The 14,822-nt window shown below is 35.1% G+C and overlaps 1 protein-coding gene across 3 annotated transcripts in view; it reads right to left on the bottom strand.

Annotated features, from left to right (window-relative positions):
* ORC3 (origin recognition complex subunit 3) overlaps positions 1-14,822 on the bottom strand; it is a 60,632-nt gene that overhangs the window by 36,870 nt on the left and 8,940 nt on the right. For 2 of the 3 annotated variants that reach the window (XM_034991328.1, XM_034991330.1), the window contains 7 exons: positions 13,961-14,058; positions 12,093-12,237; positions 9,654-9,758; positions 8,474-8,622; positions 7,055-7,188; positions 5,232-5,391; positions 3,250-3,363 (listed from right to left, as the gene is read on the bottom strand). In XM_034991328.1, coding sequence (XP_034847219.1) covers positions 3,250-3,363; positions 5,232-5,391; positions 7,055-7,188; positions 8,474-8,622; positions 9,654-9,758; positions 12,093-12,237; positions 13,961-14,058 — 905 coding nt within the window. The remainder of the gene's footprint in view (positions 1-3,249; positions 3,364-5,231; positions 5,392-7,054; positions 7,189-8,473; positions 8,623-9,653; positions 9,759-12,092; positions 12,238-13,960; positions 14,059-14,822) is intronic. The other variant, XM_034991329.1, reaches the window with a different exon arrangement.

Below are 14,822 nucleotides of genomic sequence, written 5' to 3'. Positions count from 1 at the left end.
ATAGTGGACAAACACATTCTTGGACTGGAAAATAGAATTTCCCATTACAAATTAATAAATTAACATGCTGGCTTATATATCAGTATTAAGGTATTTGAGCTCGATCCTTTCTGGGTAAACTGATAATGAATTTCTGAGCCGATAGAGCTGAGGACCAGATACCGAAGGCTAGAGGAAATCCTCTAAAATAGTTCATTCTGGAGGAAGTATAAGGTTGTAAGGCAGCCAGCCAGCCTAACTTAGAAACAAATACCAAACAGAAAGTAACTGTTCATGCCAAGTGCTAAATTATTTTTGCACATATTAACAAAATCTCATTTCTTACTTATATTTTCCAATTATATTGTGATAATATTCCAGTGTTAATACCACTTTTTAAACATCAGAAAAGTAAAAACCAAACATGGTAAGGGACTTGCTGGGGAGGAGGAATGGGAGGAAGTCACATGAGTTATAGTAGAGCTGTAAGTAAGAATCTAGTACCACTTCACTACTTTGTCCAAGTGTGTTCTCAAAATCCTGGGTCAGCTAACAAGTTGGTTAACATATTCATCTAATGAAAGAAACAAACATATACAGAATGATTGTATGCCCTACTGTTCCTCCTAAAGAAATCAGGACTTACACATATTTCCTACTGATGATTAAGAAAACTGGCCAAATGGGGTCTTTTTTTTAATTTATTTATTTATTTATTTATTTATTTGAGAGAGAGAATGAGAGAGAACACATGAGAGGGGATAGGGCCAGAGGGCAAAGCAGACTCCCTGCCCAGCAGGGAGCCCGATGCGGGACTCGATCCAGGGACTCCAGGATCATGACCTGAGCCGAAGGCAGTCGCTTAACCAACTGAGCCACCCAGGCGCCCCAAATGGGGTCTTAATGGCTCTACCACTTATTAGCTGTGTGACCCTGGCCAAGCTACTTAACACAAGCCTGTTTCTTCCCCTGCGAAACTCAGGCTAATAGTACCTATTAATGAAATAATGTAAATACTTAGTAATGTGCCCAGTATACAAAGGAGGTGCTTAGTAAATTATGAGGAACCTATAAAATCATCTAATATGATCCCCTATTTTATAGATGAGAAAACTGAGACCCAGAGAGATTACATAATTTGGTTTTAATGTCCTCTTCTTCACTCACTTTCTCAATGCTGAGACTACAGTTTCTATTTCCTAAAACTCTTCTCCTGACTTCAGTGTTACTCTGCTTTCTATTGGTTTTCCTTATTTAGTCTCCTTTTCTATTGCTCTCTCATCAGCTTGCCGTCAAGTTCTAATCTTAGTCCTTTCCTCACGCCTCTGGGTGATGCCTCATCCTCATTGTGTGACTTCACCCACCACCTTTTAATGATAAATCCTAAATATATCTATTTGTCCCAGATCTTTCTTCTAAGTGCCAAATCTTTATATCCAACATACCCAAAGTTAACCATATACAAAAAGAAACTCATCCTTTTCTAACTGGTTCTTGGCTTTATATTAACATGTATACTTAATAAATGGTACCAACCTCCAATCCATTTGCCAAGCTAGAACCTGTGTGTCACCTATGCTCCTCTCTGCCACATCCTATCATCCACTTGGTCACCAGGTTCTGTCGATTCTAGCTCATCCTCAAATCTGTTTCCTCCTCTCTAGTTCCACTATCACTACCTTAGGTTAGCCCTTGTTATATCTTGTCTAGAAAACTGCAATAGTCCTCAAACAGATCTCTCTCCCTCTACTGTTGCCTTTACCTAAAATGCACTTCCCATTTTAACCTGGTGAGCCCCTATTCCTTAGGCTATACTTCTGTTCTCCTATGGAATGTCCAGGCATGTTTCTTTCACAGTATTGACTATTGAGAACTGTAATTATGAGTTTCCTCTTCTGTCTCCTTCACTAAACAAATGAGCAATTTGAAGACCGAGATTTCCTTGTCCTCTGTATCTCCAGGACTCAGCATAGTTCTTGGCTTACAGTAGGCTTTTCATACTTTTGAGTAAATAAATGAATGAAATAAAATGTTAGGAGAGAGGCAAATGTAGTATATCTCTCTATCATTGAATTTCACATATTGCTAAGGTAAATATTTTGCTGCTTTAAAATACTCTTTTTTAAAAAGTCAAGTTGAGGGGTGCCTGGGTGGCTGAGTCAGTTGAGCATCTGACTCTTGATTTTGGCTCAGGTCATTATCTCAGGGTCCTGGGATCAAGCCCCACGTTGTTGGGATCCCCACTCAGCAGGGAGTCTACTTGTCTCCTTCTCCCTCTGCCCTTCCCCCTGCTCTCATGTGCACACGCACTCTCTCTCTCACAGATAAACTTTAAAAAAAAAAAGTTAAGTTGAAAAAAAAATACATAGTAGCCATAAGAGAGCACTGCAGTTTTATATGGAGGAAAAATACATGTGAGAAATAATTTATAAACTCTAAGGCACTATACAAATGTGAGGTATTATCATACTGTACTTTTGTTTTAGGGACTTGTTTTTGTCAAGTTTTAGGGAACTTGACAATTGGCATGTATTTACAATGACTATACTTTGCTAAGGTATTTTAGGTAGTTGCCAAGACAAGGAATATTAACTTTTAAATAACTGGATAATGGGGTTCTTTTTTGGATTAGAACAGATGTTATGAAGCTGAGCTCATGAATTTTCTTCTGGCAATTCATGAAACCTTAGTAAAAATGTATTCCCAATATATAAGAATATAAATGAATAAACACACACAAATATGTGCAAGGGACAGCAAACAATGGCCCCCACCTATTTTTGTATGACCCAGGAACTAAAAATGGTTTTCAGATCTTTAACTGGTTATTTAAAAAGAAGAAAAAGAGTATGCAACAAGAGTTGTAGCATGCAGAGTCAAAAACATTTAATATCTGATCCTTCACAGAAAGTTTGCTGATCCCTTATATATAGCATTTCTAAGGTAGAAAGTATGTAAGCTTTCATCAGAATCTTAAAAAAAAAAAAAATGTCCCTTTCTCCCTACCCCCAAATATTAAGAATCACTGGAATGCAAGGGGAAGGAGGGTGTCTTTTTCCATTTTTTGACATCCTAATTAATGTAATTCTCTATATTTTGCTGCAAGGTAACAAAGGAATGATAGAATCTAGAATAATATAACTTGCATTTACTTATTTTAGATTTTGTCATTTAAAATGCCTTATCACATTAAATAGTTTGAATATGCAAATTAATGCAAATTATTTAGAATCAGCTCATGAACTTTCACACCCATTAGTGTCTTCTTACCTGAAGTCCTTTTATAAAGTTTTGAATTGAGAAATCATGATACAAAAAGATGTTGGTCAGAATCTGTAACACTTTTTCACTTAGTTTAAAGGGAAACTGGGTTGTAAGAAGTAGCTGAAAGAAACAAAAGGGGGAAGGATCCACTCATTAGTCTTTCTTTACTCTTCATCAATAGCAAGTATACATATGGAGGCAAAGAATACTATGACATATAACTATGAAAGCTATAATAGTAGCTAAGTTTTTTTTAGATCAAATATCAACCAAAACTTTAATTTATACAAGTCACAACCAAAAAAAGTAAGTCATACATCTCCAGAATCAAAGATATCCATCATCTTCCACCCAATTGCTAATTTAAAAAAATATAATCTATTAACTATATGATCCCTTTTCTCCCACCAGAAGCCACTGAAGAAGCTATAGGTTTTGGCAATTCTTATTATCAGATAAGATTTCTTTTTCATCCCTACTGATACACATTACCGAAGAATAACACATTATGTACTTTTGAATGAAAAACCCCAAAATAACAGATGTCTATTTAAAAAGTATAAAACAGCTGAATTTGTATTATTCAGCTAATTTTCAATGGCCTATAGTGAAGAATTTACATCTGAAAATGAAAGTCATACTAGGCTTTTAAAACAGAAATACAGATATAGAAGGCCAAATGCATTTGGCCACAACCAATTTCATTTTTTTTTAAGATTATTTATTTGAGAGAGAGAGAGAGCAAGTGAGAGCGTGGGAAGGAGGGGCAGAGAGAGAGGGAGAGAGAATCCCAAGTAGATGCCACACAGAGCGCAGAGCCTGACGCGGGGCTGGATCCCATGACCCTGAGATCACCACCTGAGCTGAAACCAAGAGTCAGAAGCTTAACCAACTACACCACCCACGCACCCCAACCAAGCAATTTTAAATACTGTAGCTGCAAAATTTTCCCCAAAGTATCAGTAAACTAATGGATACCACCTTCATGGGAAAAAGATGAAGAACCTTGGAAGGTTGTCAGCCACCTGGGTGGCTCAGTCAGTTAAATGTCTGCCTTCGGCTCAGGTCATGATCTCTGGGTCCTGGGATTGAGTTCCACATCGGGCTCCCTGTCAGCAGGAACTGTGCTTCTCCCTCTGCCTCTGCCCCTTCCCCCTGCTTGTGAGCTCTCTTGCTCTCTCTTTCTCTCTCAAATAAATAAATAAAAATCTTTAAAAAAAAAAAAATGGAGGGTTGTCATTAGAGTACCTTCACAAACAGCGTAAGGCACACCTTCAAAGAGCTGACTCTAGCAAACAATTTGTGGAAGGTCATTACTTATTTATGTAGAAACACAGAACTAATACTAATTTAGGTAAAAAAAAAAAAAAATAGAGCTAAGGTCTAAGGAAATGTTAGTATTTATTTTCTGTCAAGAGCAGCAATGACAGGAAAGAGTCCACTAAAAATTACAAATTATTTTATACAAAATGGAAGAGTGAAAACATTGTTACTGTTATCAGGAAGTCATTAAATTCTATTAAAAATTATTAAAAACCTAATTTTCCATTGAGTAATGACTGATAAGTAGGTAGATATAGAAAGATACAATTATTCTTTTTATAAAGCTTCTATTTTGGGCTATCTGGGAGGTTCAGTTGGTTGAGCGTCTGCCTTCAGCTCAGGTCATGATCTCAGGGTCCTGGGATTGAGCCCTGCATCGGGCTCTCCAGTCAGTGGGGAGTTTGCTTCTCCCACTCCTACTCCCTCTGTGCTCTCTCTCTTGCTCTCAAATAAATAAATAAATAACTCTTAAAAAAAAATTTATATTTTATCTGAGGAGGCAATACTGTACCCTATTAAAATCATTAAATACAAAAAAATGTGCAGAAATATGTTTAGTATCATACTCTGAGAGATGAAGAAATTTATCACTAACGTTTATATTTATAATCTATTCTTGGCAGTCTTTTCATCCTATTTCACTGGTATGAGTTTTTCCTTTTTACCTTATCAAGTACTGTAGTCAGGTGCTCCTTGCAGGACAGAGACTGGAATAGTTCTATGCACAACAGAGATGATACTGCATGAGGAAGCAACCGATGGATGATAATAGGAGATGTGGCAATTCCAAAAATGAGTATTAGTGGAAATTCATGTAGATGTTGACTAGTTTTCAAAGGAAAATATAAAAGGGATTTCATTAGAAAATATATTTCAATACATCAAATTTCAAATTAAGACAACCTTTATTTGAAAGAGTACGGTATAAGACACTGCTGAAGATATCATTCCAAATACTCAAATTTTCTACGTCACGCAGTTGCCTCTGTTAAAGTAATATAGTTATTTCCCCACACATTCTAGCTCTGAAATCAATTAACAGATCCTCTCATTTTATACATAAGTACACAGAGGTCCAGAGGGATCAAATGCCTCTCTCTAAGGTTATACAATCTCAACTGTTAAAAGAGTTAGGAATCATTCAATGTAACCTCTCAGTCAAAGTTTGAGCCCTAGCTACAGTCTTCCTAACAGACATCCAGCCTATGCTTTTTAAGAGTTCAGTAACATGTAACTCACAAACTTTCAAGGTTAACTTATTCTATTTATGCACATATCTAACAGACACTATGTCACCCAGCCATACATAATAGCTAAGAGTTAGGAAACTTTCCTTACACATATATAAGACCTATTTTTAAAGGACACTGTTTAAAAATGTTACATCCTTTCCTTGAATTCTTAACTCAAACTTATTGGACATGATTTATTCTGAGCATTACCAGTATGAACACAAATGACTTCCACAGAGTAAAACAGAACTATCTTTGAGAGCTGTTGTGGGTCTGAGCCCTTTGTATCATGGCTGATGACTCTGCATGCTCCCTCCTATTGGCTATTGCATTTCAGTATTCTAGCAATATGCAGTTCTACCGTCATAGAAGTACAGTGCCTGGATTCTGTTACTGCTGTAAGTTCTTCCTCACTTTAGATGGCAAAAGTAGCCACAAATTTAAGCTCCAAAAAAGAAGATCTCTTCTGCATTTTGAAAGCACATAAAGCAGTTTAGTTTTAGCATTAAGAAAAGTCTTAGGATCTAGAAATCTTAGTTTCAATGGGAAAAAAAGACACCATTAAAATAGGAATTACAAGTTTATTAGTAAATTATAACACAATATAGCTTTAGGCAAATGTAGCTATAGCTATCAAGCAAGTTTACATATAGAAAAGGCCAAAATAATTTATATCCTAAAAAAATGTACCATGGGAAATACATGTCACTGGATTTTAAATAGGGTTAGTTACTTCAATTCTGAATCTCACAGGACTGCCTTGAAAATCCAATGAGACCATGAACAAAGTAGTTTCTCACTGTAAGTATTATACAAGATAATGTTATTTAGAAAACATACTTGCTCAGAAGAGCATATGTAACTCAGAGCTTCTAAGGGTGGATAGGTATCAGAAAATAAGACCTGACAAACATATCTCAATCTGGAGTAGTTTATCCACTTAATGGGAAAGAGACAGATAACCTTGGTGAGAAAAACTACATTTTATACTGCCTTATCATACTAATTAAAAATTGGTTAACTTTAGTCTTTTGATCTCATTTTTGGGTCAAAAAGCAAATGGAAATCTGATAGGAGGTCTTTGAACATTCAATTATAGGGAATTTGATATCACTCTGGTTTCTATCCAGTTGGTATTAAAATGAGTATTAAATTGCCATTCATTTTCTCTGGAAAAGGGTGTTCTTCAAGCTAAAAGTTATATGTGTCCTTAATAAAAAGAATTTTATGTAAAAGCCACGTGATATATCATCTACCTGCAGATAATTATGAAGTCTTGGAGTACTTTTGTGGTGAAGCTTTCCATATCCTTTAAGATAAGCACAACAGGAGGAGACTGCCATTGACTAGTAGAAGTCCTCTTTTTCCTTGGCATTTTTGGGTCTGTCTTCTTTTAAGCCATTGTGAAAAGAAAGAGTTAAAAGTAAGCCTTACCACCCAAACGATGTTACAATGCCACATGTTGATATATCTCCCTTTACATTTTACAGTAATGCTGTTTCTTTTATTTCTCCCACATAATAAAGAGAAACTCATTCCAACAGTTATTTGAAGAATCTTTCTGTGTCTGACAGGGGAATAATAAGAAGAAAAAGGTTCAGTAAATCTATAACTCATATAAAATATTTATATTTTCTGCTATCTGAGAAAACTACAGAAAAAAGCATGGGGAGAAGATTTTCTATAGATTATTTTTTCTGTTAAAAGAATGTTTTACTTTGCTTTGCTTTAAGGTGAGAACTAGTATTTTTAAATAAAAAGCCCAATAAACAACACTACTTCGCTACTCTGCTACTGTTAAACCTTAAGTTGAAAAGCATCTTTAATATCGTCTGGTCTAATCCCAATCTTTCAAGGATATCTGACATAAACTGAATGTACATTTGATTTCTAGAAAATTTAAAATTGTGGACCAAATTAAGATATTATGGTAAGCATTAGACCCAATTTCATCCCTTATAAAGCAAAAATGAAACTTCACTCATGACTGACTTCAGCAAACACCTTTATCAGAAAATGTCACTGCAGTATTTTTTCCCATACTATCTAGCTACACAGCACCATAAACTAAAGCTGTGGTTTTATAGTGCAGTTCTCCATGAATCACCTAGGTTATCCATTCTCACCGGGGACTATCATGGTAGAATGGAACTTCTTGTCAGCTGTTTGTTGAATATACTTTACTTACAGACCATTTATTCCCAAGAATTCTAAATGTGGATCCAATTAGGTTTTTTTTACAAAAAAAAAAAAAAAAAAACGACTATTTCTCATTGGACTATGTTGACAATGGGCACTGGCAGCACGGTTCTACTGCACAAAAGCAAATACTGAGAGACCTAAGAGATAATACATTAAAGTTATAGCCATTGTCATAGAGATAGAATCTAGAGCAGAACCCATTCCTGAGGTTGTTTTTGTCACCAGATGACATTCTCCTGCAAATAAGATGGCCTTGTAAGAACTGAAACACTTATCAGGAATTAGACTGCATACTGAAAAAAAATACTTTTAAATTCTAATAGCCTTATGAAAAATAAGCAGCTACTATTAATTAATAGCTAGAGTACATAAGCATATTCTTATTAGAACAAAATAGTACTATGTTTAATATAACTCTAAGCCTTTCAATCATACAACAATTTCCTGAGAGAAAATTGTCAGTTTACTCTTACCTGTGTGACATTCATATACCAACTGGAAAGAGAATCCATTGAACAATGTATCTTTTTCTGGGTGACCTGAATACTTCCCTCTTTGGATTCCTCATCTACACAGCAGCCCATCAACTGTGAGGCCAGTTTTTGTAAAAAATGTTTTATATCTGCAGAATGGGTAAAAAATGTAAGAAAGCTTATCTGTCTTTAAAACAAATATGAAACAGCTGAAAGCTCTTGATCAGTATACACATTTGGGTACAATGTGTTTTTCTATACTTAACATTAACATAACACTTAACATATTAACTGTTAATGTTCATTAGGATCTTCTCTTTAATATTTAAATTTCACTAACTCAGACTAACACTAGCCAAAGTTTATGTATATTGTCCATAATAAAAGTGTTACCTAAGCAAATGTGTAAACATGAAAATTATAAATTATATAAGAAGCAATCTATATTTAAATTACACTAGACAGCAAAAGGTTTTTAAGGCCTCTAAAAAAAGATATCAAAAGTGTTACTTACATAAGTTATTTTACTGATTACAAACCTTCCTTAGAGTCATTTTAAAAGATGTCCTAAGGGCTTTTATTTAATCAGTTCTAGTCAGTTTATGAATATGAAAGTAATATAAGCACATAAAACCCTTATGTAAATTCAAATCTAAGCCCATTTTACTTTCTTAGTGTCCACATCCTTTATGATTCAATGGCTTCATATACCTAAGATTGGCTCTGGTGATGGACTATTTTTTACCATGCTGGTCTTTCAGAGTAGAACAATAAGATGATTTGAGGCTATAAATATGAACCTATACAGTCTATACTCTGTTGGACTAAAGCTGCCAAATCCCCAATCCTTAATTCTCAGCTCTCTGTCCCAAACTTTCCAACTTACTCAACTTTTACTGGGTTCAGGAACACATCTCATAAAATGCCTAGTCTATTACTGGCTGTAAAGCCGATCTGGCAGGGGTGGGGCTGGAGTAAATGAAGCAAAAGGTAGCAGAGAGTCCTGCAACAGCCAAGATTACTGCGATAGGCAATAAACCTCATCCTGCCAAAAATGCAGTGCCATGCTCTTCCCACGAATAAAAAGGGATAAAAAAAGCTAGAGAGAGAAAGAGAGAGAGAGAAGGCCAGAAGAGATTTGTAACATCTCACCAAGGTTATTATGGCATTTATTCTGTACCTGGACAATCTTTAGCTTGCAATGAGACTACATATGGAGTGACATTATTCTGAAGGGCTTCTGTTAGACTTCTGAATGTTAAATCATGATCTGTTACGTTCACACCTATGGAATAATATCAGTATTACAACATCATTTGTATTATTAACAATTTAACAACAACAAGGCTAACATGTCAAGTGAATTACTAAATAAAAATATTTTTAAATACAATTAATAACAGAAACCAAAAAAATATACTGCGTAAGTTAAGAGACCGCCATTGACAATAGGTATCTGGAGGCATACACAATACTTATTTGTCAGAAAGGGTATTTTGCACAATTTCTCTTTAAAAAAAGTTACTGAGGATATGTAGTTAACCCTTGAAAATATCTTAGAGTAATTTCGTTACTTTTGTCAAACTCATAAAGAATTCTTTAAACTAATGATTCAAAAATAAGGGCTATGGATTCCAGGCTTACTGTGACCCTGACTTAACAAGTGAGGAGAATCCAATCACTAATACTGTTAATGATTGTTGTAGTAAATACAATAGGTAAAGTATACAGTAAGCTAATTTCTGAGGGAAGAGCCTAAAAACTAATAAAACTTTAGGTCCTTTAGGTATTTACTAAGCCCCTCTCGTTCTCATTTCCACAAATCAGAGTTTAGTGCTGTGCATGTAGTTATCAGAGTTAAGTGTAATTTCCCCATTACATGGGAAAAAAATTCTACTGATACTTTCCTTGACGTCACAATCTGTGATTTCTAGAAAGTGCTTTGGCACTTAGGCAGGTGCCAACAGTAAACATCCTGAAACTGGTTGATAATTGCTACTATAAAACTTCAACTGGCTGGAAGAAAAACAAAAGGTTCAGAATCCAGGCCTCCAAGAAGCAAAAAATTTTTTTCTAGGATAGCCAACAAATAAAATTTTTGGCAGGTTATTTTTAAATGGACATACACCTTTTTGAAAATAGGAAATGTGCAACTGTGCTTAAGCATTCTTTGACTATGGATTTTTTCTTTTTACAGTATCAAAATGATATTCCTAGACACATTATGGTCTATGATCGTGATACTGCATCTCTGAACAACTCTGGGAGGTTAGCAAAACACTGGAAGACAAGATAGTCTTCCACTGACTCACTTTATAAGCTATTTAACATTGAAACAAAAAATCAACAATGTCTTTAATTGGGAAAATGTTCTTGTCAGACTACTGACTTTGAAATATAACATTTCCATAGCTTTTCTCCTTTTGGCAGTAGGCAGAGAAGGGATTTAAACAGTGCTCTCAACAATCAAGCCACTGCTCTTGATTATGTTTTCCCCACTCCACCTCCAACTATTATAACCTGGCCAAGAGAAACAAAGTACCAAACAGTATAATCCAGTCATCACTGGGTCTCAGTTTCTCATCCATAAATGGAAAGGATTTTGAAATTAAGTGCAGGCTACGCTAAAAAGCTGTTCAAATTATAAAAATTATATAAAATTATTATAAAAATCATTCCCTGTGTGTTGTTACTCAGAGTAGTCCTGAGATCAGCAGTATGGGCATCAGCAGGAGGCCTGTTATAAATGCAGAGTTTCAGGCCCCACCTCAGACCTACTGACAAAAACCTGCATTTACTAAAACCCCCTGGAGGCTTTTGTAGGTACACTGAATTTTGATAAGTATTGCCCTGAACATGAGGAATGAGATTTAGGTAATGAACAGTATTAAAGGCAGTGTTAACAAAATAAGTCATTATCTCAGTGCTCACTAGTTTAACAAACCTTGAATAAATAATAAATTATAAGTGCGATGAAGAGTACATTTGAAATCCAAATAAATCCAACTTTCTTTCCAAAAGAAATAAGGAAATTTGCTAGTATGCCAAAGAAATTTTTTTCCATTATCCTGCAACCAGATGTTTGGTTCAAATGGGACATTAATGATGGATATTTAAGTACCTAAGAAATTTACCACCTGCAGTTTGAAAGCAGTTTATATATAATTCATCCAAACCCCCTTCTAAACAATTAATATTAATACAGTATTATAAAACAATCTAAGATTGATAAACTAAGCACAGGGAAATAAAATTAAGGTCATAAATAATTCCACTGAAGAGACAATTAAAAAAACAAATCTATTTACCCACCAGTGGTTTATTACCAAATTCAAATCTCATATATTCTCATAAAATAACAAAAAGAGTAACACAAATATATTTCCCCTTCATTTTTCTGACAAAGTTGAGGAGGGTACTACCTAATCCTGGATCAATTTCCTTTAATTTACAAACGTATGATCAGCACAAAGAACTTTTATTGGTTTTCAAAGTATGTAAAGCAAACAAGAATTAGTTTAATTCTATAAAAGAGATAAAAAAGTCTATCGAAACAGGTTATTCTTCACTATTCTCTACAACAAAACCACTAATTAAAAAAACATACACCCATATATACCTAGAATGATAGCAGCAGTTGGAATTTCTCTGAGTTTTATTTGACAGCCCCAGTCTCTTGAATTCTTCTGAAATCCAGAGTAAGACTTTTGCAGAAATTCAGTTAGACTATCGAGCAGGTTTTTATTTAATTCCTCTTGTAGTTGCTATGAAGAAAACACAAAACTTTATGAATTTTTATCAGTAGTAATCTGATGCATCTTTCTAAGTTTGGGAAAGATAATTTGTCATTAATTCCAAAGATTACATGTAAAATGATATTAGATGGAAGAAATTAAAAAAAAAAATTTTTTTTCCTTAAAGCTCTAGTCATTAGTGCTTTGGATTCCCTCACTAAAGAATCTCATTTATTCATTCAACAAACATTTACTAACCACCTTACAAATGAAAGGTGGTCTTTATCCTAAAACAGTGAAAAAACAACAACAACAACAACAAAACTGAGCAAGAACACTTAACAATTAAAATACATTGGGTAGAGTGCTATGATGAAGAATAGGACCACCCAAGAATAGGACCACCCAACTTAAGCTGAGGAGGGAACATATTTGAGTCAAAGCATTAGAGCAGGTGATGGAGGAGGTGATTATATGAAGAAGGTTAGATGGAATGGGGAGTGGAGGAAGCAAGGAAGGAAGCACCAAGTACCCGGGGAACCACAGACAGAACTAAGCGTCAAGAACATGGGAAGTGGTAGGGAATGAGCCTGGACAAATAGGCAAGGGGCTAGGCCTATGAAATTATACTTGATGTTAAGCAGTTTGGATTTTATCCTGTGGGGAGGACCACTGAAGGCATGTGAAGGAGAGACATGATTCCATCAGGGTTACGAAGGGGGAATCAGGCAGCACTGTGAAGGAGCTGGGGGGAGCTACACCAGCAGTGAGGTGGGAAAGCTCTTGCACCCTGGCACAGGGCTGTGTCTGCCTGAAGGGAGGGCTTTTCTAACTTGCCAATGGTGCCAGAGGGACTTAGTGACAGGCCTGAGGGGTCTGACATCAAAGGCAAAGACATCGGTTAGGAGGATCATCACAATCCAGGTTAAGAAATGAAGGCCTAAACTAGAAACCACAAACTCAAATACTTTCAAGGGTCACTTGGAATCCATAAATGAGCAAAGCCCTAGGTGGAAAGCAATAAAGAGTGGTGGGAAGCAGTAATAAACGAAGTGCATAACCCTCCCACAGGCATTAAAAAACAAAAAAGAGTACAACACCGTGTTGGTCAAACAAAACAAATCCACTCAAGATGTTGGCCCTACAGCTATGAATCTGCCACAGCAGAGAAATTATTTCAGAGCTGGAATATAAAGAACATAGAAACTGGACATGAGGATAAGGGAGTGAAGTAATTTAAAAATAGCTTGACTTACTTGTATAACTGAATGGATAATTTATTTATTTTTTAAAGATTTTATCTATTTATTTATTTGTCAGAGAGAGAGAGAGCACAAGCGGGGGAGCGGCAGGCAGAGGGAGAAGCAGGCTCCCCGCTGAGCAAGGAGCCCAATGTGGGACTCGATCCCAGGACCCTGGGATCATGACCTGAGCCAAAGGCAGATGATTAATCAACTGAGCCACCCAGGCATCTCTGAATGGATAATTTAAAGAGTGTCACCATTTAAAAGTTGTGAGGATATGTAAAGAGCCCCTTGCCTTGGCAGCTATTATTATTAATGTATGTTCCAGTACCTGAAGCTACGCTTAATACTTGGAACATGAGCGTTTTTTAGAATATACAGATTATACTAAACTAATATTACCTATGTTTCATCAAGAGTCTTGAATAATGATGGAAAGGAAGATGGGAAGAACAAATATGAGATTTACGTTATTAGAGAAATATTAAGTCATTAAGAAAAGTATTCACCTCAGTTTCAAATTTCATCTGCTGCCATATCAAGTGATAAGTTTCAAATCGAAGCTTACTGTCCTCAGACTCATTTTTCCCTTTATTAAAATAGTCCTCTAAAAACACAGAAAGAAATAGGTCAGTTTCTTTTTTATATAATAAAAGTTAGAAAATCTCTGTACAAAATCACACAGTAAGGGATGGGACTGAAATATGTATCAAAAATACATATATTTGGAGATAGGTAACATTCAATAACCTTTATATTTAATTTTATTTATATATCTTATATTTTTACTATAGTAATTGTATCTATATGATTAAAATATCTTTAATTTTTAAGTTATATTTCTATCATGTACTTTTAAATTGCTAACAGTTTTTAATGGATTTGGTTTGAGGCATAAACATTTAATATTAACATATTTTCATTATTTGCTCTTATTCGAAAGCCTTGTATACTACGCTTCATATATTTGCTCTGAACTCTCCTTTATGAAATGATGCTTACGATGGTTCTTGTTCCTTTATTCAATAGACATATGTTAGCCCAGCCTTTTATTTAGTCTGTCTGTATTATTTTATACATTTTAATGTTTTCCTCCAAATGGTTAGCCATTCATCAAAACACCATTTATCAAAATACCAGTGGTTTTCAAACTTTTTAAACCATGATCCCCATTAAGGAATACATTTCACATCATTATCCAACACACAGATGTTTAACAGAAACAAAAACAAAGGCCCCACAAAACAATACTTATCATGTGACAGCAAATGTTTTCTTTTCTATTCTGTTTTTTAAAACTATTATGACTAAGTTGATTTCATGACTCACACTTGGGCTTTAACCTTCAGTATGAAAACATTCACTTACTAA

Source organism: Mirounga leonina, unplaced genomic scaffold, assembly GCF_011800145.1.
Source record: "Mirounga leonina isolate KUSES-001 unplaced genomic scaffold, KU_Mleo_1.0 Mir_53, whole genome shotgun sequence".
NCBI lineage: Eukaryota > Metazoa > Chordata > Mammalia > Carnivora > Phocidae > Mirounga > Mirounga leonina.
Note: the sequence above shows the minus strand (reverse complement) of the source record. Positions and strands in the feature narration are given on the sequence as shown.